We start from the raw sequence: 23,744 nt of genomic DNA, 5'->3' as shown, positions 1-23,744 counted from the left end.
TGACACCTCCTCCACATCATTCTGACTTAGTGCTGTCTCTCTGCTGCGAATGGAGCAGAACTTGATGCTGGGTGAGCTGAGAACCAGAGTCTTGGAAAACTACTGCATAACTTGAACAGTGAAAAAAAAAAACCCTTGAATCCTGGTGCTAGAAGGCCCTGCTACAGTAGGTGAGTGCAACTAGAGGCTGGCTAAGTGCCAAGACCCCCAGCTGCTGACAGAGACCCTGCTCCTCCTCTCTGCGACTTGCTCCTGCAGAGCTTCCCCGCTGGAGACCAGCAACGGGCAGTAATTGCATGGGAGAGCTCTTGTGAAAGAGGAAAGCGCTCCTGCTAAGTGACTCCAGTATGTGACTGTGACAAAGGAGCGGTCAGCATTGTCCAAGGAAAACCACTGAATGCAAAGACCCATTTATCAGCAGAGTGAAACCTCTTCTCTCAGTTCCAAAGAACAGCACTGCTCCTGCACAGATGCCATCTGCCTCCCCATGACCGTGGCCATGGGTGGGGATGGTGGGCTCAAGAATAAGAGGCTGAGAGACTTTTATACCAAGATGCTATTTACTTTCAACAGTCATATTCAGCTGCATTATAACATGTCTAGTCAATCCATACGTATACACCTACAACAGTTAATTAAAAAAAGACACTAATAAATTAAGTACATTTAACTTACATGGGACAATGGTCATTGTGACAGTGGTAGTGAAGGCTGGATCTGCAGTCACTCATCTTCTCTAGGATGCAAATGCCAAGTGAGCAGTCTGGAAAATCCCTCCGGAACCCCCTTCTGCAGTCCTCATCCCACACATGTTTTAGACCATAACCTGAAACAGCCTTGGAGAATGCACATGCTGGCCTCTGTGCTTCCCGTTTTCACAGGGATCGCCACATTCCTCCATCCTCACAACATGCAACACTTTCCTTTTTCTTTCACTACACCACTCCATTGATCCTTCTTCTAGTACACAAATACTTTTCTATCTAATACAAAAGCAGAGTCCCTAGAGCCCATCCAAGCCATGTCCAACAGCATTTTGTGGCACTTAGCTTATTTCAGTCCTTCTGTGGAGGCAACCAAAGGTGACAGCTTTACAAAAACAGAACGAACTGCAAACGTTTCAGATTTAATACAGAGATTTAATAGAGTCCAAAGACACTAATGCTCCATCTGGAATCCAGTGACTTTTACACCTTCACGAGAAATGGAAGATGGATCCCACCCCAAATTCAAAGGTAAGAATAGGGATTTGCAGGCGTCTTTACGTGACACAGAAGCACAAGCAACAGTGACTTTCAGAGAAGCTTGTTCTCCTATATTGCTCAAATGCCTTGAAAACATCGCCCATGTATGGGTGGAGAGTGTGTTTGCCATCCCATGCCTTAAATAATGCCTACTACAGGATAAAGAAACTCTGGAGCTGTGATAAGAGAATAGCGATTGACCCTCTCAGCATGCGCCATAGCAGAGATCAGAGGAAAAACCATGTGCCCTACCTGTACTGACCCACAATGTACCAAAACCTCAACAGCTTAGCAGAGGTTCAGTCCTCCTGCTTCCCCTGGAAAATTGCCACCATGGCAGTTTCCAAAGAGCAGAGCTGTTCTATGAGAGGTGCAGTTTCTGTTCAAAATGAACTGTGTTTAAGCTAATACACCTGTGGATTCCGATAGTCTGAGACGACTGTGCTGGCAGGTTGACATTAACAGCAGCAAGACAGCAGTTGTATAGCCAGCCATGCCGAGCATCAGGGGAAGGGAACTTCTGGGAGCCAGCAAGCCCTGGCTCCAACACCTGTGAGCCAGTCGCACCACTGACAGCTGCTATTTTTCTTCCATATATGCTGACAATCCAAGTCAAAATGTAAAAACAAGGTGGCATTTGCCTTCAGGGCAGGCAAGGGTGTTACTGTACAGGTACAACTGGAACAATAAACCTTCCACGATGCGTGCACACCGGAGCTCTGCGGTTGTTAGGTTCTCTCTAAGTAGGTTCAACTGGAACAGACTTGACCCTCTTCCATACCACTGGGAATGGATGTGATCCCCATCTGCAACTCCCTTGCTCCCACTTTCCATACCAGGTGGAAATGAGCTTCCTGGTTCTTTGCTTTATCAACTCCAGAGACTCCTGTTTCCACCTGCCTCTTTTGTTGATGTTTACAGCAGATCCAGCTCTGCCCTGCTTCAGTCTGTGTGACTGTCCTTCTCGTCCTTTGGAAGCAGCAGGCTTGACCTGGCTGGAGAGCTGGTGGCTCTCTTGATCACCTCCACCCACCTGGTAAGAAAGGACAGGAGAAATGCTCAACTCCTTGCTCACAGATGCCTAATCTTGTCCGTCAGTTATGAGCTGTACCCCTTTCACCAAACCTCACAAAACATCCGTTTTGTACTTTTCTTTTACAATTCTTTTAGGAAACTAACTCTTCAAATGAATAGCCTGAGATGTGGCAAATACACTTCAGAACACAGTTGCCTGTCCAAGTAACAGCTCTACAGTGCTTTGAGCTCCAGAGAGTTCTTATGAGACCACACTGTATTCTCTTCTAAGTATACAGAATGTGTTTACTGGGGAGGACAGGCTGACAAAAATTTTCCTTAGTCAATGGATTGCTTTTCTTACAGTAAATTATGTAACAGACTTGCTTATATGGAAGAAAGCAAAGCAACACTGAAAAAAGCAAGACAAACGTCCATTGTGATTTAGACAGTTTTTCCTTCAAATCACTACATGAGACCAGTGGATTAAAGAACACAACCCTGCTGTCTCGGGTAGCTGGTCTGTACGTTGCTCGCAAGTGTGTGATACTCTCTCAATGAAAGGGGAAGTATGTGGCACCTTCTCAATAAAACCACACTCCAAAACAATTGCTACTCCCCTGCACGGCAAAATGCAATGCAAGGGTTTTCAACAGCTAATGTAATAGCAAAGTTTTGTACGTGATGCATTTCAAACATGATTCACTTTGGACCATGTGTGGAAGCCCCTAACAGCACTGCTAAACATCATTACAGAGAAAGCAGTAAAGTGAAAAGCAGCACTGCACTTGTTGCTCTCAGCCTTGTGTTATAACACTTGTTTCCAGAGATCAAGAGGAAAAACAAACAAACAAAAAAAGTATTCTTGCCAGACCTCTCATTAATCTAGAAATCTGACTCCCAAGACCTTGTGGGGTGAATATCTCACAACCCTTCCACCCATGCTGCTCCCCAGCTCCAAGGAAGCCCCAGACCCCTGAGACAAAGCAGAGCCTACAGCTCTAAGCATAACCACTGGCTTTCCCCTGCAAGGAGGACGGTTCTGGCCGAGGAGGGATCTCCAAACTTCGGTGGTAGGAAGAGGAAGGGAACTTTATTACTGAGAATGTGCTGTAAGGTCACTTGGACTAGGATGTAGTCAGGAGAAAAGAGAGGCCTCTGGATGATCAGCCAGTGAGTTAACAGCATGTTATACACCAAGACAGACACACAAAACAGAAATTACCTCTCAAAGGTATATTTGCTCTCAGCCCTGAAGAAATACACATGGGACTTGAACTGCAGCTTGAAGACATAATCCTTCTGAATGCCGTCTGCCTCTACAGGGGAGCTGACTGCGTAGCCAAGCAGCGGGAGACTGGCCAAGGGATAATCGTCCTAGAACAGCCCAATAGCCCAGCCCTTAGTGCAAGGCATCCCCGGCCACACAGTTCAACCCAACGCACACTCACTCTTTTGCACTGTACAGGTAAGGTCTTTGTATTTTTGTGTAGGTAAGAACGGGAGGAGGAGCAGTCTTTTATCTTTTGCGAAGCTGCCAATAGCATATAATAAAACCTTCCCCCCCAACTCCTGAGTTACTTGCTTCTACTCCCCTGCCCGTTGCTGCCTTCTGGGCTCCCCCCTTCCCCCTCCACATCCTCTCTCTGGAACCCCAAGCACAAATCCAACACGAAAGTTAAAATATCCCTCCCAAAAGAAATGTGCCCTCAAGGCAAGAAGCCTGAGTAAAATAAACACAGTTTATTGGGTTAATAAAATGAAAATGCACAGGTTGCACTGCAGCACACTCCGTTACCAAGCAGGTGCTGAAGGCACCGTGAGCAGGAAAATCCCCAATGCCTGTTAAACTGTGCTGAAGCCCAGCAGGGAGAGAAATGGACAGAGACTGACCAAATGCTGCCAATTCCCTCATCTCCACTAGTCCCTGCCATGCGGAGACATTTCCCCCCTCACCGACAAAAGGTCGGTACTATCAAAAGAATTGGAAATCCTGATTAAATTCTGCAATAAGGGCCCATGGCCTTACAGAGACCGGCTTTGTTACAAACTACCTCCTCTTCCACTTGTTGCTCCCCTTCAAACAGCAGTGAGCTGCACCCGGAGCAGAAAGCCAAGGACCTCCAGGTTCCCCCCAACAGCCCAAACACAGTCCCCCCTCAGCTGCATTTGCTCACCTGGTGCGTTTTGTAGAAGAACAAACAGAAATTGGTGAAGACGACCCACAGTTTCTGCCAGCCATTGCTGTTCTTGAACTTCCTCAGCAAGTATCCAGAGAGCTGGTTCTAGCACAGAACAAAAAGAAAACTACTATGAAACCACAAGCTGCTGCCCTTCAGAAAAAGACAGCAGCTACCGCAGATAAAAAGCTTGAGGCTGCCTGCCATAACCAATCCTGCACTTGCTCCTCTGTTGTAAAAGGCCTCCCAGGTATTTCACATGGTGACTGACTTTGTATATTCAGTTTACCAATTCACAACTATCTTCTTGTGAACGAATTAGTGATTTCTCTCCACTAATAGCAAGTTCCTCTTTACATTTAAGCGCTCGCTGTATCTCAGCGCAGTGTCAGGCAGCACACAGGATGGTGCTGCATTGACTCGTCCCTCCAGCGACCGCTCTCCTTTGTGGCCTACGGTCAGGGGAACGGTGACAGCCACGAGGATGTCCATCCCTTCAGCCACCCTTTTTTATGTACAGAAAAACCATGTAGAACACACTGTGTGAGCAGGAAAATAAAGCAGAAGAGGAAACAGAGGGTGCCAGAGTTGCGGACAAGCTACACGTGGCAGCTATGCGAAGCCAAGCCTGGCGTGGCAAGCAGGCTGCAGGGAGGTTGAACATTGCCACCTCGGGAGTCAGAGTCACCCAGCGCTTGGGCAGCAGGATAAAGAAACCTAGGGCATGGAATGACAGCAAATGGATTTTGTAATTAGAGAAAAAGACTGGATATGCAGCAGATTTACACAGAGAACCATTTTGGGAAGCATAAATAGGAGGAAATCCTGTATCAGCGAGGCAACGTTACAACTCTGCCGCTGGCTGGCTGGGGCATCCTCACGCCAGCACATGTGGGCTCACTGAGCAATTACGAAGCAAGCAGCAGTACATTTTCCTTGGCACCCTGTGGCTCCTCCCCACCAGCACAGAATCTGAGAGGCATTTTTACCTGGATCATGCACAGGTAATCAGACAGGGATAGGCTCTGGTTCCGGTACCAACAAACATGGGTGATTGTGTTGGGCCGTTGGGCCTGGCCCAGCAAATAGCGAGGAGGAAGCTCTGGAGAAACAGCAAGAGAGCAGAAAACTGAGCAGAGAAAAGGGGGAGAGAAAGAGAAAAACAGAACATTAGGATAAGAGAAGCGATGCGATGTGAGAAAGGTGTCTGTTAAAGGAAAATGGATTGTGAAAAAAATGATGGTATTAGAACATGGAACAGATGAAAGTGAGAGTGAGCTGCAAGAACTCACACATTTAAGTCCCAGAGCCTGTAGCATGATGGCCTCATTATCCAGGTACAGAACAGCAAGATGGTGCCTTTCACAAGGGTATCGGCCGGGAAAGGAAGGCTTGTCCCCTCTGACAGAAACTGCTTTCTTTGCTAGCTAAAGTGCCCAACTTCTGGACCCTAAGCCAAGGTAACACCTGCAGGACCTCCTTTACTGAGCTGATTGATAAGCTCTCTACATCATGAAAACTCAGGAGCTTCAGTGCCCTTTTAACTCCTTTCATTAAACAAAAAGTGCCTTAATGGCAAGGGCAGGGAAGGTAGGAAGGTACAAATACACAGATGCAGCACCTTGCCCCACTGCCATTTGTCTAGTTAGTGACCTCCTCTTTCTCTTCATGGTATTTAGGGTCCGTCCCACTCCTGGAAGTCTTCCAAGCATGCAGATGTCCTACCAACCAACCTTGCCAGACTGCCGCCTGAAGTGAAATCGTAGTGCCAGTGCAAGCAGTGCTCTGCATAAGGAATGCTGAACAGACATTTGTTTCAAAATCTGCAGGACTCGGTACCAAAACATGCCACCAGCTCTGCATCAAGCCGTGCTGAGTGGCAAGACCCAAGGTAACAGCAGCTCAGCGGGCACATAATAAATCTCTGTTCAGCATAACACGAGACTGCCGTCAAATGGCACTTTCTAATGCTTGCTGCTCACTCCTGCCCATGAATGAAGGGCAGAGAAGTCATATTCCCACCAAACTTAAAGCACTCTTCTTAATTCTAGGTGCAGCACAGCAGCTAACCAGATCTCAGGATAGCAGTCAATCTCTAAAGCGAAATATCACAGATAGGTAACTTCTCCTTCAGCAAGGCTGATGAAACCCAAAGGAACAATTCAGTCCTAGGATATCCTGGGTTTCCTGTAAAATTTCTCTCCTTCAGTGCCTTTGCCGAGCAAAGCCCTGCTGCAAGAAGAGCAGAGCGTGCGTATGCGGACACACAGACATGCACAGAGGGGAGCAAGCACGCAGTGGCCTTTTAATGGCCCATGCTCTCCCATGGACACAGAGATGAAATTCTGCCAAGGCGAAATGGGAGATGGAGGACGAGCGGCTGGGCAGACAGAGTGAGATGTGAGAGCTGCGCCCTGCAGGTACCTCGACAGCCACACTGTGGTCAGTCATGGAGACGCTCGTGTTGCGGTACCAGCACACGTGCATGGTTGTGTTGGCACGGTGGTGGCTCTGCCTGTCCAAGGAGCTACGAGAAGAGTGTATGTCATCTTCGGACTCCTGTTCTAGAGAGACCTCATCAGAGGATCCTGGGGGAGGAGAATTCAGCAGCAGTTTAAGAAAAGTGTGCAATGCAAAGAGCAAGAGAAGCAGGGATTCCTGAGAAAAACTGTTTTCTCTTGCAATGGTTCAGTTTTAAAATACATTAACTTGAATTGGTTACACAGCTCCTAAAGGCCACTCGGAGCAGATCATTTTGGCTTTCATTACTCAGCTCTGCTTGGGACAGCTGACTCAATGCTGTGTAAAACAAACAAACATCTCCACACTTCATCTTCAGTAGATTCTTAGTGAAGAACAGGAAGAAGTGCTCCACGAAGGGACACTACATGTTTCACCACGTCCATACCACCACCAGAGACAGGCAAGAGAATGCTGGGCTATAAAAGCTGATCTCCAAAGGCACCACATTTCTGGACAAGAAAATACCCTATGTGGTTAAACTGAGAAAAATTTAAGTAAGAGATGAATAAGGACCTTATAAAATTAACAATTCTGCAACTGGGGCATCTCTGCTGCATTTAAAGCTACCAGGAACATTAGTCTAGGAAGACAAGCATATTTCTTTTGATTAAAACAAAACAAAAGCACAATTAACTCTCCATTACCATGTGAATTATAAAAATACTCCATTTATGTCATCAAATTCACAATAGGAAAAATGAAAAGGACATGACAACTGATGCTTTTCAAGAAGGCAGGAAACACCACTTACTGTTGGAGCGATTGCATACTGAGTTTTCCAGAAGCATGTCAGATTTCTCAGTAGATTTCTTGGCCATTTCAATTGCCATATTTAGGTCTTCCATCCACTTCCCCATCTCCAGACGGGTACTGCAAGACAAACAGTGCTAATGGAGACCAACCCAGCTAGGAGCCGTGACAGAATGCTAGGTTGCTAAAGGAAGGCACAAGTCACTGCCCAATACAAGCAGCAGTCCCTTTCCAGTAAAAAAATAAAAATAACATAAAAATTCCTCCAAAGCATGAGCTTTCCAGACAGGAAGCTGACCTCATACAGCCTTCACATCTACTTTCAAGACTTGAAACAAGACTGAAATAACCATTAAAAACTTGGGACTTCATAGCAAAGCAAATGAATAGACAGCCAGAGGGTCACATAATAGCACCCTCTGGAGCTATCGGACTCAGAAGAGGAATTGTGGGGTCTAGGCCATCGCTGTTCTTCGTACAGAGAGCTTCATAGCTGGTCGGTTATTTCAAACATGAAATCATGTTTTCCCTGCAAAAAGCAGGAGATGGGTGGTAGGACCATACCGGAAAGGATTTTTTTGCAGGATAAAAGGCAACCTGAAAGACAGCACATCTTTTAAACGGGACAGAGGATTTACGTTATATCTTAAGCAAGCAAAACACAGAGTGCAGGAAGATGAGGACTTCTTTCACCCCACATAGTTTCCATTATGGGTTATGTGGCTCACACCATGATTACAGGGTAAGAGCTTTACAGCTCATATATGTGTATCTATATCCAGCGGCATGCAACAGCATAAGCTTTTCCTTCAGACATCGCCACAGCATTTATTTTTTACCTCTGGCTACATTTGCTGTGTGCACAATTGTTGTTTGAACTGCTATATACAGTTACACACTCTTGTGTTTGCTTGGGAGGGTCTGTGGGACTTTTTTTGGTAACTATCTCTTTTTTTCTGCAAGTTTTTAATTTAGACCGAAAATTCCATGCATGGTCTAATCCCAGCAGCAATTTTTTTTTTTTTTGACAGGTAGGGAGAGGTAACATAAGAAAAACAACCACCTTTGAGCTATTTCTAAGTTATGACAAGGTAAAAATTATATCTATTTTTCCAAATATAAGAACCTTTCAAGCACTTTTTGATTCGCAGCTGCTGAGAAGCGGTTGATCTTAAAAATAATTGACATTTTGAGGCATTAGGCTGGAATTAAAAAAAAAAGTTTTGCTTGCTGAATATGTCTGCATACCAAGAAGTATTGGCTCCTGTGCCACTACATACCTGATTTATAAATGTTCAGTCATGGTTATTTTTCAAGAACAGGTTATCAAACACTAAATAACACTATAAATTTAAGGTTGAGATTTAGTGCTCCCATCCTGCATTCTTAGCATACCCAACTCCAGCTGCCTTTTAGGGGACCTGCAGAGGGACAAAAACCTCCTAAAGCTGATCCTGAGAGAACAGGTTCAGTAGACATCCTAAATATATTTCAGATATAAAGTAAAAAAAGAAACGAAACTCACTGCACAGGGACAAGTTACACTGAAATGGTAACAGTTTTCTCTCCAAGCCAGCCTTTAATTTTTCCTCTCCCTTCCCAGCTTCCTCCATGAGATCCATGCCAGAATTCTCCCCTCGTTACATCCATTTGCATGTTCTGGATTTTAATTCTTTTGGGGTCTCTAAAATACTTGTATATTTAGATTTTGTTTTGTCTCCTGCTTTATAGCAGTTGTTTAAAGGATGACACCAACAACTCTGCTAACTAGAAAACATCACAATGGCAACATTATCACTGCTGCTGGGTGTTTAATAACACACAATTCAGTGACATAAACTACTCCTTCCCAAAACGCAACACTGATAAAGGAGTTGTGAAGTGTCCTGTGTTTGTTTTGAAGTCATGCTTTCCAGAGGACACATGACACACCACCCTGGCCCTGCACCAAACAATTGAACAGTAACTCTTTGGAGAAGGCAGCTATCAAACCTACAGGCAACTGAGAAAATAAATGTTACCTTGCTGCAACCACTATGGTTTTTTGTGCTGAATAGATGGTGAAGCAGTGTGGGACGGCCCATTCATTCTCACTCTCCTCCACCTGCAGAAAAATAAAAGGGTTTTCTCATCACTGCTTGGTGACTGACAAACACTAAAACTGTCCTTAGCTGGCTAGGAATTTGAGTCAAATATGATTACAACCTGGTTGCAGTAAGTGCAAAACAGCTACTCTTTTAGGAATACCACCTACTTCAAGTCTATTTTGGCTCTACGTGAAAATCTATATTGTGCGTTTCTACTGCCGCATCTCTAGTGGCACAGCACCACATCCAACAGGGCAAGAAAAGAAGGGTTCTGAGCAGGATTCAGCTTATTACTTACCGGTGGGTCGAGCACTATCAGCTGCAAATCAAACACAGAAAGAACAGTCCCATTAGAATAGGGGGGTGGGGAGGCAGGAGGACTGATTATATGCCTAGGTGTGTGCACAGGGGAAAAACACCAGGACAAATCCCAATTTCCAGATCAGCCTCTCACAGCAGCATGAAAAAGAATGGTCAAAAGGGTGCTCCAGCCGTTTTGCTAATGCGATGGAAGGAACAAGCGTAATACCTGCAGACAAGTCTTTGACACACAGGCTGTGGCACGCAAAGGTCCAGTCCACGGCCAGCAGCACCACAGGCTGCCGTCACTGGCCTGGGAGCAGCTTGTGGCGTTGGTCCTCGTGCCCTGAAGGAATGCCTCAACCGGCCTTAAGGCAAAGTCACTTCCTTAATGCTGTGATGCAACTTGAAACCACTTACCAACATGCCATGCAGAGGAAGATGTCCGTGAATTTTGAACTGATTTGTCCCTGTAACCCCTTTGCTTGTGTACAGTAACATATCTGAGAACTGAAAAAGGCAGAAAGAATACAATCAATATTCTGAAGACAGCAGGTAGGTCCAAGTATGTTTTGACATATTTTTAAAAATCTGTTGTTTAAAGGCCACTGTCGACACATGAGAAAACACCATATCTCAAGTCAGTTTGGCCTACTCTCCTTAAAACCACTCTTTCATTTACTTACAAAGAGAGACAATTAGTTTTTAAAATTCTCTTAAAACTATGTGCCATTAAGGAAACAAGCTGAACAGACAGTATTGTCACAGTCACGCTCTATCTAAAAATCCCTCAGGGTGAGGGATTGCTGATTTTCATCACAAACACATGAAAACACACTTTCACGACAACTTTATCTTGAAGACTTTGGGTTTATGAAAACCAGAAGCAACACCCACCAGGAAGAACATCCGCTGCTGTAAACCCTTCTTAGTGAGCTTGTACAAGCAACCTTCCCGGATAAACTCCTGCAGTGGAAAATAGGAAGTTACGCAAAGCTTGATCTTTCCCAAACACAGAGAATTTTAATGGTGTTTTTTTCCCATCCCAGAATATACAGATGTTGATTGGTACCCAGCAATGATCGCCAACAGATTTGTTAAATGCCAGATGACACCTTTCTTTCTGTTTTGTACCATGAATCAGCTCCTTGCTGCAACCAGCATTTAAATCAAGCAAGCAAGAGAAGGAAAAGGAGCAGAGTTCCTGTCGGACACCAGCAGTTCACCTATTACACTTACATCCCACTGCAGTGATTGCCATAGCATCCCAAAAGCATATGCGATGCTCCTGTACTTACGCTCAGTATATCTATCAAAAACAAAGAAACAAAAAACCAAGCAGGAACTAAACAAACTCCTAGAAAAACAGAGTCACCGACACTGGTTTTGCCCAGTGACGTGGCTCTCGCCATCGCTACGTTCTCCATGCAGTCTCAGTCTGCAGACAGACATAAGCAGACCTGGTAGTGGATTTCCTATCAAGTACATGACATGCTGCTTCCCACTCAAACACAGAGCACCATACCCCAGTATACTCAGAATCTGCTGTATTGTCAACACAAAAGCATAGCCGGAGTCTAAGGAGAAGCATTTTTGATCTATTCTCTAGGACATCACCAAGACCTATGGGACCTACCACAAAGACAATTATACAAAGACTTCACAGTCATTCCATAAAACAGAGAGGCAGTGATGGCAAATACATGGTTGAAAGGCACTTCCTCGGCAATAAAAACAATAAAGGCTCTAAAAAAACTAAGCAAAGGTACTTACCCTACCAGGTGCCGTGAGATTATCTATACCAATCAAGTCGTGCTGCAGCTCTGTTAGCTTCTGGAAATTCTCCAGGCGGATGAGACTGTGCTGCAGCCGAGATGTCATTTCTGTGACTTCCTTCAGTGCATCTGTAAGGAAAATGGCACCGAGGGGATCAGAACAGAGCAGACGAACCCCGGCCACCAGTTTTATCCCTGGAAAACTGAATCTGAAATTCATAGTCAGATTTAGAATAGGACAGAATAGTTCAGTTGGCAGGCACCTACAACGATCATCTAGTCCAACTGCCAACTTCTTAAAGCATATTTTATAGCTACCTAGGAGTAAAATGGAGATGAGCAAGCAACTTCATAGCACTTCCTATACTTCTGGAGATTACTGGGTATCTCAGATTTTGCACATATAATAACTATTTACCACATAGCCAAAAGTAAATTAAAAAATTGAAGCCAACTGTTTCTGCCAAAGATTACTTTATAAATGAATGGAATATACTATGCAAGTTTTTGACACCACAAAGCAATTATTTTTTTGTTATGTTTTTACTTATAAATGACGAAGAGTTCCTAAAAAACCCTACTTTTTTCCCCTGCTATAAAAGGGGACAAGAAAATGGCTAATTTTCCAGCTTTGGTTGAAACATTAAGATCCATCAAGATTACCACGAGAAAACCACTTTCTGGAATGCCAGAAAAAGCATTCATTCTATGCAAAGGGAAGAGTCTACATCTAAGTTGTTCTTCATTTTCCAAACTAGCAGTTAAGGCAATTTTCCATCTATTGCAGAAAGTTTCGAAGCCCTGCACTAGAGCACAGCAGGAGGGTAGTGAAACCTGGTACCGAAAACCTTGAAGAAAAACTAAGTTAGTTTTAAAACATAAGCTAAACTTTTTTTTTTTTTTTTTTAAATTTAATTAATCTGCCTTCTGTCAGTTTTCTGCTGTTCTACTTGGTGTATTCTGTTTTTTTTCCCCAGGATATTTAAATTACAGTATTCACTAAGCAGTTGTGTTTTCAGCAATCTAAATCAAAGTTCCTGTGTATTTTGCAGACCTGCATGCAAGAGTCAGAGAGGTCCTGAATGGAGAAAAAGTGTTTACATTGAACTTGTAAATGTAAAGCTTGTTGTCTCCCACAGGATACGGGCAAAATTTTCTATGTACATGGGAGCGGGTTTCTGCCTTGCACATATACAGCTGAGTGCTCACTCACTCCGGCAATCTGCAAAGTCCTGGTGCTCTGCTGTGTAGTGCTTGCAAAGTCTCGCCAGGATCAACTTGTAGTGCATCAGTCTCTGGATCGGTTTGAGCAGAAACGTGTTGAGAGGCAGGTAGCAAACCTTCTGCAGCTCAAACTCCTTATAAACTGTTTCCAGCTTCTTTAGGCGTTTAGTTGCTTTCTCCAGTTCTGTCAGGACCTCATCATGCTTCTGCAGATAACTAGTAAACTCCTGTTGAACCATACAAAAAATTACTCGGTTCAAAGGAAAACAGTCTTTCATAGATTTCACAGTGAGTAAGAAAAAACATCCAATCCCAGCTCTACTTTTGTCTCTGACCATGATTATATAAGCCAAGACTGCATATATTCTCCTAAATACTGACAAAAATAGCATTAACAACATTATATTTCAACAACTTCATTTAAAAAAAAAACACAACAGTATCAAAAATAAAAATATTTGCTTGGTTGTCCTCTGTTTGCTGTTTACTGCAGCTGTGCCTTCCTGTGCCACTGATGAGAACAGCCGGTAGCACCACCCATTAATACTTCACAGTCTGAGACAATTCTTGTTGATTACAGACTTTTCTAGGACAGGCAGAAGTGAGCTGAGAGGGTTGTCTCATCTAGGTTTATCTATTAAAGAAACTGGCAGGCAGCTCCCAGTCAGGGTCAAACTAGGTGTCTGTGCAGCACTGTGCCCATGCCTGCTGCAAATATCAAATACAGAGAGCGCTGATAGTCAGAATAGCAGTCACACACTTCTGCACTCCTATTCAAGCCACTGGTTTTAATGGAATAATTACTTCACTGCTATAGCACAAGCGTAACTGTCCCATGAAGGCACTCCAAATAAAGGTGACTTCATTTCAGAAGAAACTACTCTGCAGTTAAAAAAATATTTGGATTTTGGAATTAAACCACCTTATGAAACAGTGTTTCCATAGGGGAGAGTTCGCGTTGTGCAAATGTAGGAGAGATGGTGGAGCTAATTAAATAGTTTTTCTTTGTCTTCTGCTGAATAACCAATAAACAAACAACCTTTTCTCAAGATAAATGTAGGTGGTTAAATAAGCAACAGTGGTATAAACCCTTGCTGTAGATATTTTATTACATTTTCTTTTTAATTTGTTTATCAACAATAATTGTTTGCAAGTCACTTCAAGTTTAGTGGAAATACTAAACACCTTGAACTCTCATCCTCGACAAAAGGAAAAAAACGACTCAACAATCCTGCGATTCCATTTTTTTAATCCTTTATCTACCTTTAGAGTACGCATATTCCTGAGCATGACATCTCCAATGCGTTGATAATCTCCTTTCACATGAGCATTGGTTTTTCCTTCCCTGAAACACACATAAGGAGATGAAATAAGAAGGCACAGGACATGGGAGATCAAGAAATGTCAATTTCATCCCTTCACCTTCCCCTGTACTTCAAGACATAATCTTTACGAAACACTTCCTGGGTATCTGTGTATTTTAAGGACTGCTTTAGTAAAATTAAGGGAAGCAGTACTAACATTAATGCCTCCTCTATCCATTTTTAACCACTTCACATTCCCATTTCACTGTTAGGGTTGAAAACTTGGTACAGTAAATCTGGAGGCTACATAAAATAACAAAGCCATGCTTAGAACACTGGGAAAGGAATAGAAATGAATTTGTGTGAAAGTCTATTTGGGAGTTTAACCTCTCAGACTTCTGAATAAATGTCACAACATGATCCCACCTGGATTTATGAATTTATTTTTGTTTGTACTTCATTTACATTAACCACCTCCTTTTGAATGGTAATTATAGTCTAATATATTACATCTCAGGTAAGGAGAAAGTAATAAAAAGGTTAAAAGACTAAAAACATGCTTTTTGAAATAAATTGTGTTGCAAGAACTGAACTCTAATCTTAATTACAAAAAAGTGTTTCCTATATTTTCACCTGGAGAGTCATTAACTGGAAAGTGTTGAAAAACACACATTCTCTTTTTGACCTTGTGTTCCTCCTCTTTTCTAAGGCTAGAGAGACACCACCAGGTTATATTAATGGTTGGAGTCGATGATCTTAAGGGTCTTTTCCAACCTAAATAACTCTGATTACAAAAACCTTGGTCTGGTGTACAATTCATGCGATATTATGTACAAGGCAGTGCTTGAAAAATGGGCTTTGCAAACTGTATTTAGTACTGTTTTTAAAACTATAATTTATTAAAAGACCTTTTCCTTGATTTTACTCATGCAGAAATACCAGTTCAAATATAGATTAAGTACAATTTTGACATGAGGATGTAGGAAAAGGTCCCCCCACTCACTGCCCATGCGCTGCACTATTAACGCTTACCAGAGCGATAGCCTCTGCTCAATCTCTTTCAGGAAGCCTCGATGAAACTCATAAATTGGGTCTATGTTAGAGAAGAGTAATGTCATCAGGCCCTCTGGCATAGCGTTCTCCTTGATGACTGCGCTGCGAAACCACTGCCAGAAAAATCATAAATTATGACAAATTTTTCTATTTAAGAAATTAATCACTAGCATACAAATTTCTGCTCCTGCAGCAGTGGGGGGGGAGAAAGTGTGTACACAGGGAAACAGCAGGAAGGAAGGAGAAATATTTAGGGAAGACATAATCTGGGAAAGATGAAAAGATGCAATTTCTTTCCTTGCCAAACATTACAAATATGAGGCTTATTGGTTCTGGGCACAAGCAATGATGAGATGGTTGGTAATGGCTCTAAATTACAGTCAGTTACCAAGTGGCTGCCACAGCTGATGTTACACCACTGCCTTCACTTCAACACAGATACAACTGCTCTTTCATAAAACTTGAAGCCCTGTGCAAGTTATTCAGTAGCTAGAGACATCTTGTTGCGTGTCTCATACTGCACTTTTAATCACTTTCGGTTCCCTGATTTCTGGAAGGGATGTGAATATTACAAATCAAAATGATATGCAATGTAGCAATTGGAGCTAACAATAGAGGTCCAGAGAAAATATCTGCTCTCCCACATGAGGACCTATGGAACAAGGAAGGTAATGCTACATGGCTCATGGATTATGCTTTATCATAGGACTTTCTTCTGCTACCTGGAAAAAAGTCCAAGTTTTTCCAAATTAACAATTACAAATCTGTTAAGAAAAGGAAAAGCATTAAAGAAAGTTAAAAAGCCCTTACCACTGTAATAACTTCCAGGTCCTTTAGATATGTCCGTTCTGTAGCAAGAATCTCCTTTGCTATGAAGTATGCCTTGTCAGTTGGATAGCGCTGAAAGAACAGACAGTAATCAATAAGTATTCAAATATAAATGTTCTATTCATTACTAAGCACAAGCTCAAACCCTACATACATTTCCCCTTGCTGTGTGCAAATGGAGCACTTGATTACTAACCGTACATCTCTGTATTCAGTACCGTATTCTCAGATACTGACTTTGCTATAAAATAATATTTATATTTCAAGATTATTTAAAAATAATGTCAATTATATACCAGTTTTATGAACTTCTATTTCAAAATCAAGGGAGCACTTCACAAAAATATGGAAACAGTTATTCCAAGTCTCCTAGGTATTAAACACTTCTTTAATCAAAGTACAGCAGATTTGCAACACAGTCCTTTTCCAAAACTATTCTATTTCCACGCACAACTTTTACGCAAATCCTTTGAAGATCATATTAGTTAGTTAAGAAAACACAAAAATCATACTACATCAGTTGCTGGCTGCATGGTTGCTCCAGGGCTGCTATTTAAAGAAAAGAGAAGACAGAATGGACATGGAAGCACAAAGGAATGAAATGGTGAAGAGATATGTTCTGCAGTTGCAATGAACCAAAATCAGAGTTAACCTGAAAACATACATTATTAAAAAAATCATGTAAATACTATTAAGGAACTAATCACATTCCAAGCTAAGATGCTGCTTTGTCTCCTTAGCTCACTATGTCGTGCCACAGTTTTGTGCCAAATCCTCACCCAGTAAAAATAAATGACAGCAAACCCATTTGAGTTACGTCAAAATTTGGCCTCCATCTCTGCCCCTCCTGAGCGTAACACAGCTTTGAAAATTATTTCTCCCTTTTCCTTGTACGTACCAAGTTAATAAAAAATTCTCTTTTGAGAGATGCTTTGAGATGCCCTCCAGTGCCATCAGCACAGCTACTCAGTGCTTCTAAATCCTCCATCTCAATATTGCTCATGGAGGAGACGTTTTCCTGGTTGCTCAGTAATGTATCAATTGAGTCCATCTTAGACACATAGAATCCCTGGAGGTGTGTATTCCCAAATAATTAATTTTGAGAAACTATCCAGCCTCTTTTCAGGTTATTTTATGCTAGTTAGTGTAGTCCCACACATCAGCACCCTCCCTAGAGGAACCAGAGGACACACTTCTATTCCCTCCACAGCCATCCTCTTAACTTCAACATACCTGTCTCAGGTACCTGGTGTCAGGGAAGTCCTACCTAATCTTGGCTTCAGGTATTTTTTATTTTTTCTTGAGCTATTTACCTGACTGTAGCCTCATAAACCCTCAAAATGCTGTTGAACCTCAGTGGGCATCCTTCTCAAACAACGTCTTCCCAAAGGAAAGGACATCATTTTTCTGACCTCCCTGGAGACCGAAGTGACACAGCTCTTTTATCTCACTTACCAGCTAGCTTCCTCCTGCAGTACTTACCTGTCCTGAAACACCCTGTTTATCAACCAATGGAATCAACCAACACACACTAGCTTGACTATAACTTCAGCTGCCTCTTACATGATATGAGAATTACTGCCAAACAGGTATGGTTTTTGTGTAACGCAGCTTTGTGTGCACCTCCTCCCAGGCTCTGCACAGGATATTAGAACGCACAATGCCCTTAAGGGACTAACTTCTATGGAAAAAAGAGAGTTTCCCAAGGCAAAGCAAAACTGGGTTATGGAATCAACCAGAGGCTGCGACAACAGGAGATCTCAGGGAGCCTCATCTCTCTAGCCTCGGCAGAGATGACCCTGCTGCGAGGTCTGCACAGCATCACTGCACACATGTGCATCTGCTGGCTTCATCCCTCTCCTCAGCATCACCTCTCCTCTCTGGCGACTCCCCAGCAGCCTCCCAGCTCACCTGGACCCGCCCCCACCTCATACCCATTTAAACAGTTGCTTAAAGAGTTACCCTCAAGCAATGTATATCAACCAGTATATTCTTGAGAACCCTGGAAAGGACCCTGACTGTCCTCCGTCCATACCTTGTGCTTTGGCCCTCACTCGAGTGCTTTTTCCCCACTCTCAGAAATATTCTTCTGGATTGTTTCTTCCTTGAAAACTTACAGAACATGAAGGCATGCGAAAACATACCATGCCCACAACCTCACGCTTTTCATAGCCTGCACAGATCACCTTTGAGCACTTCTGCAGGTTTTCACTTTATGCTCCAGCTGACGTGTGCTAGCTTGAGGCACAGAAGATGCTTTTCATTTCCCAAGCATCTTCTCTTCCCTTCTCCCTCCTCACTGCATCATCACTTTCTGTTTACTCTCTGAAGTTCCTGCTGCTTTCCAAATTGCTCCCTGCTGATATTTAGTGCCCTTAATTTTCTTTTTTTTTGGTCTTGCACCAGTCCTAACTGAATCCCCTGTGCTGAGTCCTGGCAGCAGCTGCTAGGCAGACCCTGTACCAGAAGCACCGAAAAGCAGTACGGCTGTCACAGTGCAATAGGGGCTCTGTGAAACACCTTCATTACCCATCAGGCACTGCAAGAGGAAAGAAAATCAATACATGTCTGAAAAAAAATACACACAAGAACTCTCTGAGGAGGCAGTCTGCTTCCAAAGTCCAAAGAAAACATTCCTACAATCATAGCAGGCGTCAAGGCAAATATCCCCACTTGGAAAAAGTAGTGTTCCACTGTATTGTGTGCACACAATCCCACCTTTGCTTGTGGTGAGATTTCTGTGTGTTTCCTGAGCAGTTGAGAGTCAGGACATACAGTGCAGGGATCTCCAGATCATCAGCTGAGACAAGAGTGAGCAAGCTCGCACCTGCCGGCACCAAGAAGTACCCAAAGACATGGTGAAGACAGCAAACAGCATGGGCCTGTGACCTTCTTGCCTGATAGATCCTGACAGAGGTAAGACAACCAGAACATTGGATGGGGCAAGCAGAAGAGCAGGAGTAAAGAGCACACAAGGTAGTTTCTTCAAGGCTGCACAGAAAACTATAAGATTACAGTGTGGCTGCTGACTCCATAAGGAACTGAGTTCGGACGATGGAGCCTTCCTTGCACTGTAATGGAAGGTCCTGGATCCTTCTCAAGTACCGAAGAGTCAATAAACCTGGCTGCTCACTCTCCCTCTGCAAGCAGGCAAGGCAAGGGGAGAAAAGCAGCTTGCAGAAAAATGATCATGGAAGTCTGCTGTTAGGTGGACTTCTCTATCTCACCAGGAAAAATGCAGTGTTCTGTGGAGTGCAGTTTGTCAAACAGTATATACCATGCCCCTACAAAGGCAAAGTCTGGTAGTTTGTCATCCACATCTGAAAAGTGGTCAAAGAATGCATGCATCAATGTATGTATATGCACACACTCATCTATTTCTCCCAAGTGCATCTAAATGCTTGGAGTCATTGCTTAAGGAAGAGGAGCTGGCTGGACTAGAAGATTCAAGAGGTCCCTTCCAACCTCAATGATTCTGTGGTTGCAGATTCTTGTTATTGCTAGCAACCACTGTGAAAGCCTGATAACATGGTGCAGTGTGGATAAAAGAGAAAATCTGAATCACACACTGACATCTGGCCATCTCTATCATTTTGAAAAACTGTGGAGGCACATGAAGCCACTGCTTACCAAAGCTCATGATCAGATGTCAGTATGAAGCAGTACACCAGCTTTGCTGCATAGGCAAGAGGAGGCTTGCTGCACAGAGTACGTAAGACTCTGGAGAAGCTCCCAGGAGACAGTGGTCAGAATCTGTGGACTACCACCACTTCCTTCACCTTTCAGAAAGGCTCTGCAGCATTCCAGTGCACAAGAGGCTATGGATATAGATGATGCACTGGGGCAGAGAGGCCTTCAGCGGAGCTGAAGAACAGAGCGAGGAGCTGAAGTTCATGTCTCAAAGGCTAAAGGTGGAATCCTTCCAGAACAAAAACATTTTATATTAGGATTACCTGAGAAAGCAAGGGTGAATCCTGAGCCCTACATGGGGGCGAGGAAAACCCCACATCGTGTCGGGGAGTTTCCAGTTAAGGCAACCAGTGCTTACCGGTGGAAAGAAAGGAAAGCGGCCTAGGCTAAGGATCAGTACCTAGACATAAGCACATCTTGAAGACCCAAAGTTGTTCCTGCTTTGAGACTTGTTGCAGCCACAAAAGTCAGAGGTATTTTTGCCCCCCTCTTTTCAGAAAGCAAGCCTCGAGCTTCCACAAGGCCAGAGCATTGTCCGCCTTTCACCAGACAAGAGTCAGCCATGGAGGGGGCAGCTCCAGTGATACAGCCAGCTCTGCTGAAGAAGCCCATGACTGGGTGTAAGAGGATGCACCACGATGCCTGCTGCTGAGAGAGCTGAAGTTGAGCTCAGGTCCTCTACAGCCCGAGGGGAGATACCTCAGGACCGCTCTAAAGGTCCTGTTATGCTTAGAAAGAATGGCTTGGAGGACGACCGTATGGTGAGATGGACCAATGAGACGTGGTAAGACTGCGTGGGAAGTAAGGAACCTAGGAAGAACATATCTTACATATTAAGAAGTGGTAGCTCTGTGCTATTCTCTATGCTGGTAAATGAAATTATTTTAGAACACATTTTTATTAGTGACACACAGCACTTTGCACAGACAGCACAGTCCAGTAAGCTGACACGGATTAAACATGACAGCATTCAGCAAAGACAAGGCCAGGTTCAACGTCACCACGTGACACAATTTTTCATTACTGAATGAGCCAAAGGCAACCGATTTCCAGAATTGACAGCCACCTCTGCCACCAGCCTTTCAGACTACTGCCCTGGCGAGAATCACCTTGAACAATTCACCTGCTTTGCAGTGTCCATTCAATAGTCTCAGCCCAAAGAGAAGGGGTTTTTTGCATTCTAATGTAATAATTACAGCCCAAAAGGCACCAAGTGCACCGCTACTGTTTTACATCAAATACGTATCAACTGTTTCCCCCCAAACAGCTCACTCAAGAAGCCATGCCTCTTAGAATATCTCAAGTTGGAAGGGACCCACAAGGACCATCGAGTCCAACTCCCCACTCCTTGCAGGACTGCCTAACACTGAACCATATGACTAAGAGCATCGTCCAGATGCAACTTGAACACTGACAGGCTTGGTGCCGTGACCACTTCCCTGGGGAGCCTGTTCCAGGCACCAACCACCCTCTCAGTAAAGAACCTTTTCCTAATATCCAATCTGAACTCATTTCCATTCTGGGGTATAAAAGGCAGATTTCAAGCACAGCTCCTTGCCACACTGGGGCCCTGGGCAGCAGTTCCTGCTAAAACAGCAGAAGGTGGTCCCAGCAGCAGACGCCAAGACAACCCCTATGCCAAGAGGGCAGTGGGGACTCTGGCCACAACAGCAACATACACAGACCCGACCAAACCTTCAGCACTGGAGTTTTTAACACTAGCCACCAAACACATCTGTTCTACCACAAAATATAATGCAACCAACATTCAGTGACCAGCAAGCACAGCTCCTCACCTGACACCATCACTTTTCTCGTGACATAAATTCCCAGTCACGTCATTATCTTACCTTACGTTTCATTTCATCATCCTCTTCTATCCTGGCACTGCCAGCATCACTGAGGACAGGACTCAGAAGAGGAGATGAACCCTGGCCAGCTGCGTTCAAGTTCACCTGAAAAGCCGGGTTCAAGCCCAGGGGACTCTTCAGCATGAGGGAAGAGAGCTGAGGATGGTCCACCGGGATGCCTGGGTGGGAAGAGAACAAGAAGATGGAGTGGAAAAGGAGAGAAAATGGTTTCGAAGACAGTGCATCTAAGACGATTACCCACTGTTACTGTAAACCATAATTGCAATCTTATAATTTTAAAAAAAGGCAAAAGAAAAAAGGCATATACATCCAAAGACTTAAGTGTGTATCTCAAAGCAAACGGAGTGTTCCATGCAACCCAGCTGTTATGTGGCAGCACAGTAAGGACAGACACCTTTACAGCTGCATTTAAGGGAAAGTATAAATTGTTTAGTGTCTGGGAAAAAGTGCTCAAATCCCACTGGATTTTGTTAAGCAGCAGCAGGGTTTGCAATATAGGATTATACTGCAGTAACAAGAACACAGCTTTTAATTTTTCCTTTTTAAAATAAGAATTACTTTTCACCCCAGGGAAAAGCTACAACAAATCATTCCACTACAGTCCAGAAGATCAAGCTCATTCAGAAATCAGGGAATCTCCACAATTGTACCAATAGGAGAGGAAAACATATTGCTATTCAAAAAGGCAGCATGCAAGAGATTTAATTCCTGGCTCTTCTAAGCATATGAATAATCTACTGATCTCTCAAAGGACAACAATTTTGCAGCACTGAGTATTAATTGGATGGACACGATCCTCTTGCACAGCAAAACCTGTCTGAAGCAGGAATAACATGTACTGGTTTGCTTTAGATTATTAACTGTCAATCTTCTTTTTATACTGTTATTCTATTTGTGGACCCTTTAGAGATTTCTGACACCATTACAGTGAACTTTAGCCTATGAACAGTAGCTCCTCTCCTCTCTTCTGCAGACTCCTTAGAAAGAGCATGCGGACACCCCTCGGGTGTTCACAGTGAAAATGACTGTTCAAGAAGCTCTGCTTTTTGGGACCAAACGAAGGCAACAGACACTCCAATTACTCACACTACGCCCACAAAATTCCTACCTAAGCTCACCTATTTTTCTTTTCTGATCTTCCCTATGATAAATAGGCAAGCTTCATCAGATCAGGCAACTGAAAGGGTACCAAGCGCTTCAGTATCTATGGCTTTCACGGTGCTGTTCAAACACTCAAGCACGCTCGCAACCCTCCCTGGCATGATTTGTTGCGCATTACAAGCGGAGAGCAAGGGCTAAATCACCTGACCGAAGGCAAACAGAAAAATGAACAGTGAAGCCAAAGATGCCAACTTGCCAGTTCCCAGACTACTTCAAAATCACCCCAAAAGGCTTTTAAAAAAAAAAAAAAAAAATCAGCCCCCATGGATATCCAGTATCTCTCGACACAGGCACAGGGCACATGTGCTGGAGGAGAAGGCATTAGGAGCTTTGTGATTCACTCCTGGAAGGAGCAGCTGCTGCTCTCTGGCTCAGGAAGCAGAACCACTGCAAGGCACCCGGCAGCATGACAATGGCGAGGGAGCCCAGGCGCGTTTTTTCACATTGACAAATGCAGGAAGCTAAACAGTGCTGCGCTCGGTCACCTGGAAGAGATTCAGATCATTGAGGCTGCGGAGTTAACTATTAATACGCTAGTTGAGCACAGTCATTCTGGAGCAGATTTTTGCTTCTGCCTGGGCATTTTCTTCATTCCCACCGATTTTAGTATTAGCACAGGAAAGCAATAAAGTCTGGCATTTGTTTCACCTACACACGGACAGGAGTTTACTGGAAGTTTGCTTTTACATGTCAGGGATGCTGAAACAACAGCTTAAAAACAAATTATCTACAAGCTTACA

The 23,744-nt window shown here is 43.7% G+C and overlaps 1 protein-coding gene across 11 annotated transcripts in view; it reads right to left on the bottom strand.

The window, feature by feature from the left end:
• Positions 1 to 1,118: 1,118 nt before the first annotated feature.
• Positions 1,119 to 23,744, bottom strand: part of FARP2 (FERM, ARH/RhoGEF and pleckstrin domain protein 2) — an 80,907-nt gene continuing 58,281 nt past the window's right edge. For 6 of the 11 annotated variants that reach the window (XM_069791692.1, XM_069791697.1, XM_069791694.1 and 3 more), the window contains 15 exons: positions 21,823 to 22,001; positions 16,265 to 16,354; positions 15,434 to 15,567; positions 14,361 to 14,442; positions 13,087 to 13,324; positions 11,872 to 12,002; positions 10,996 to 11,064; positions 10,519 to 10,608; positions 10,097 to 10,117; positions 9,733 to 9,815; positions 7,713 to 7,831; positions 6,863 to 7,026; positions 4,436 to 4,543; positions 3,484 to 3,635; positions 1,119 to 2,277 (listed from right to left, as the gene is read on the bottom strand). In XM_069791692.1, the coding sequence (XP_069647793.1) occupies positions 2,187 to 2,277; positions 3,484 to 3,635; positions 4,436 to 4,543; positions 6,863 to 7,026; positions 7,713 to 7,831; positions 9,733 to 9,815; positions 10,097 to 10,117; positions 10,519 to 10,608; positions 10,996 to 11,064; positions 11,872 to 12,002; positions 13,087 to 13,324; positions 14,361 to 14,442; positions 15,434 to 15,567; positions 16,265 to 16,354; positions 21,823 to 22,001 (1,751 nt within the window). In that variant the 3' untranslated portion in view covers positions 1,119 to 2,186. Of the gene's footprint in view, positions 2,278 to 3,483; positions 3,636 to 4,435; positions 4,544 to 5,427; positions 5,568 to 6,862; positions 7,027 to 7,712; positions 7,832 to 9,732; positions 9,816 to 10,096; positions 10,118 to 10,518; positions 10,609 to 10,995; positions 11,065 to 11,871; positions 12,003 to 13,086; positions 13,325 to 14,360; positions 14,443 to 15,433; positions 15,568 to 16,264; positions 16,355 to 21,822; positions 22,002 to 23,744 lie in introns of those variants that run through there. The other 5 variants (XM_069791699.1, XM_069791700.1, XM_069791698.1 and 2 more) reach the window with 5 other exon arrangements.

This window comes from Haliaeetus albicilla, chromosome 9 (genome assembly GCF_947461875.1).
Source record: "Haliaeetus albicilla chromosome 9, bHalAlb1.1, whole genome shotgun sequence".
NCBI lineage: Eukaryota > Metazoa > Chordata > Aves > Accipitriformes > Accipitridae > Haliaeetus > Haliaeetus albicilla.
This window is presented reverse-complemented; position numbering and strand designations above follow the sequence as displayed.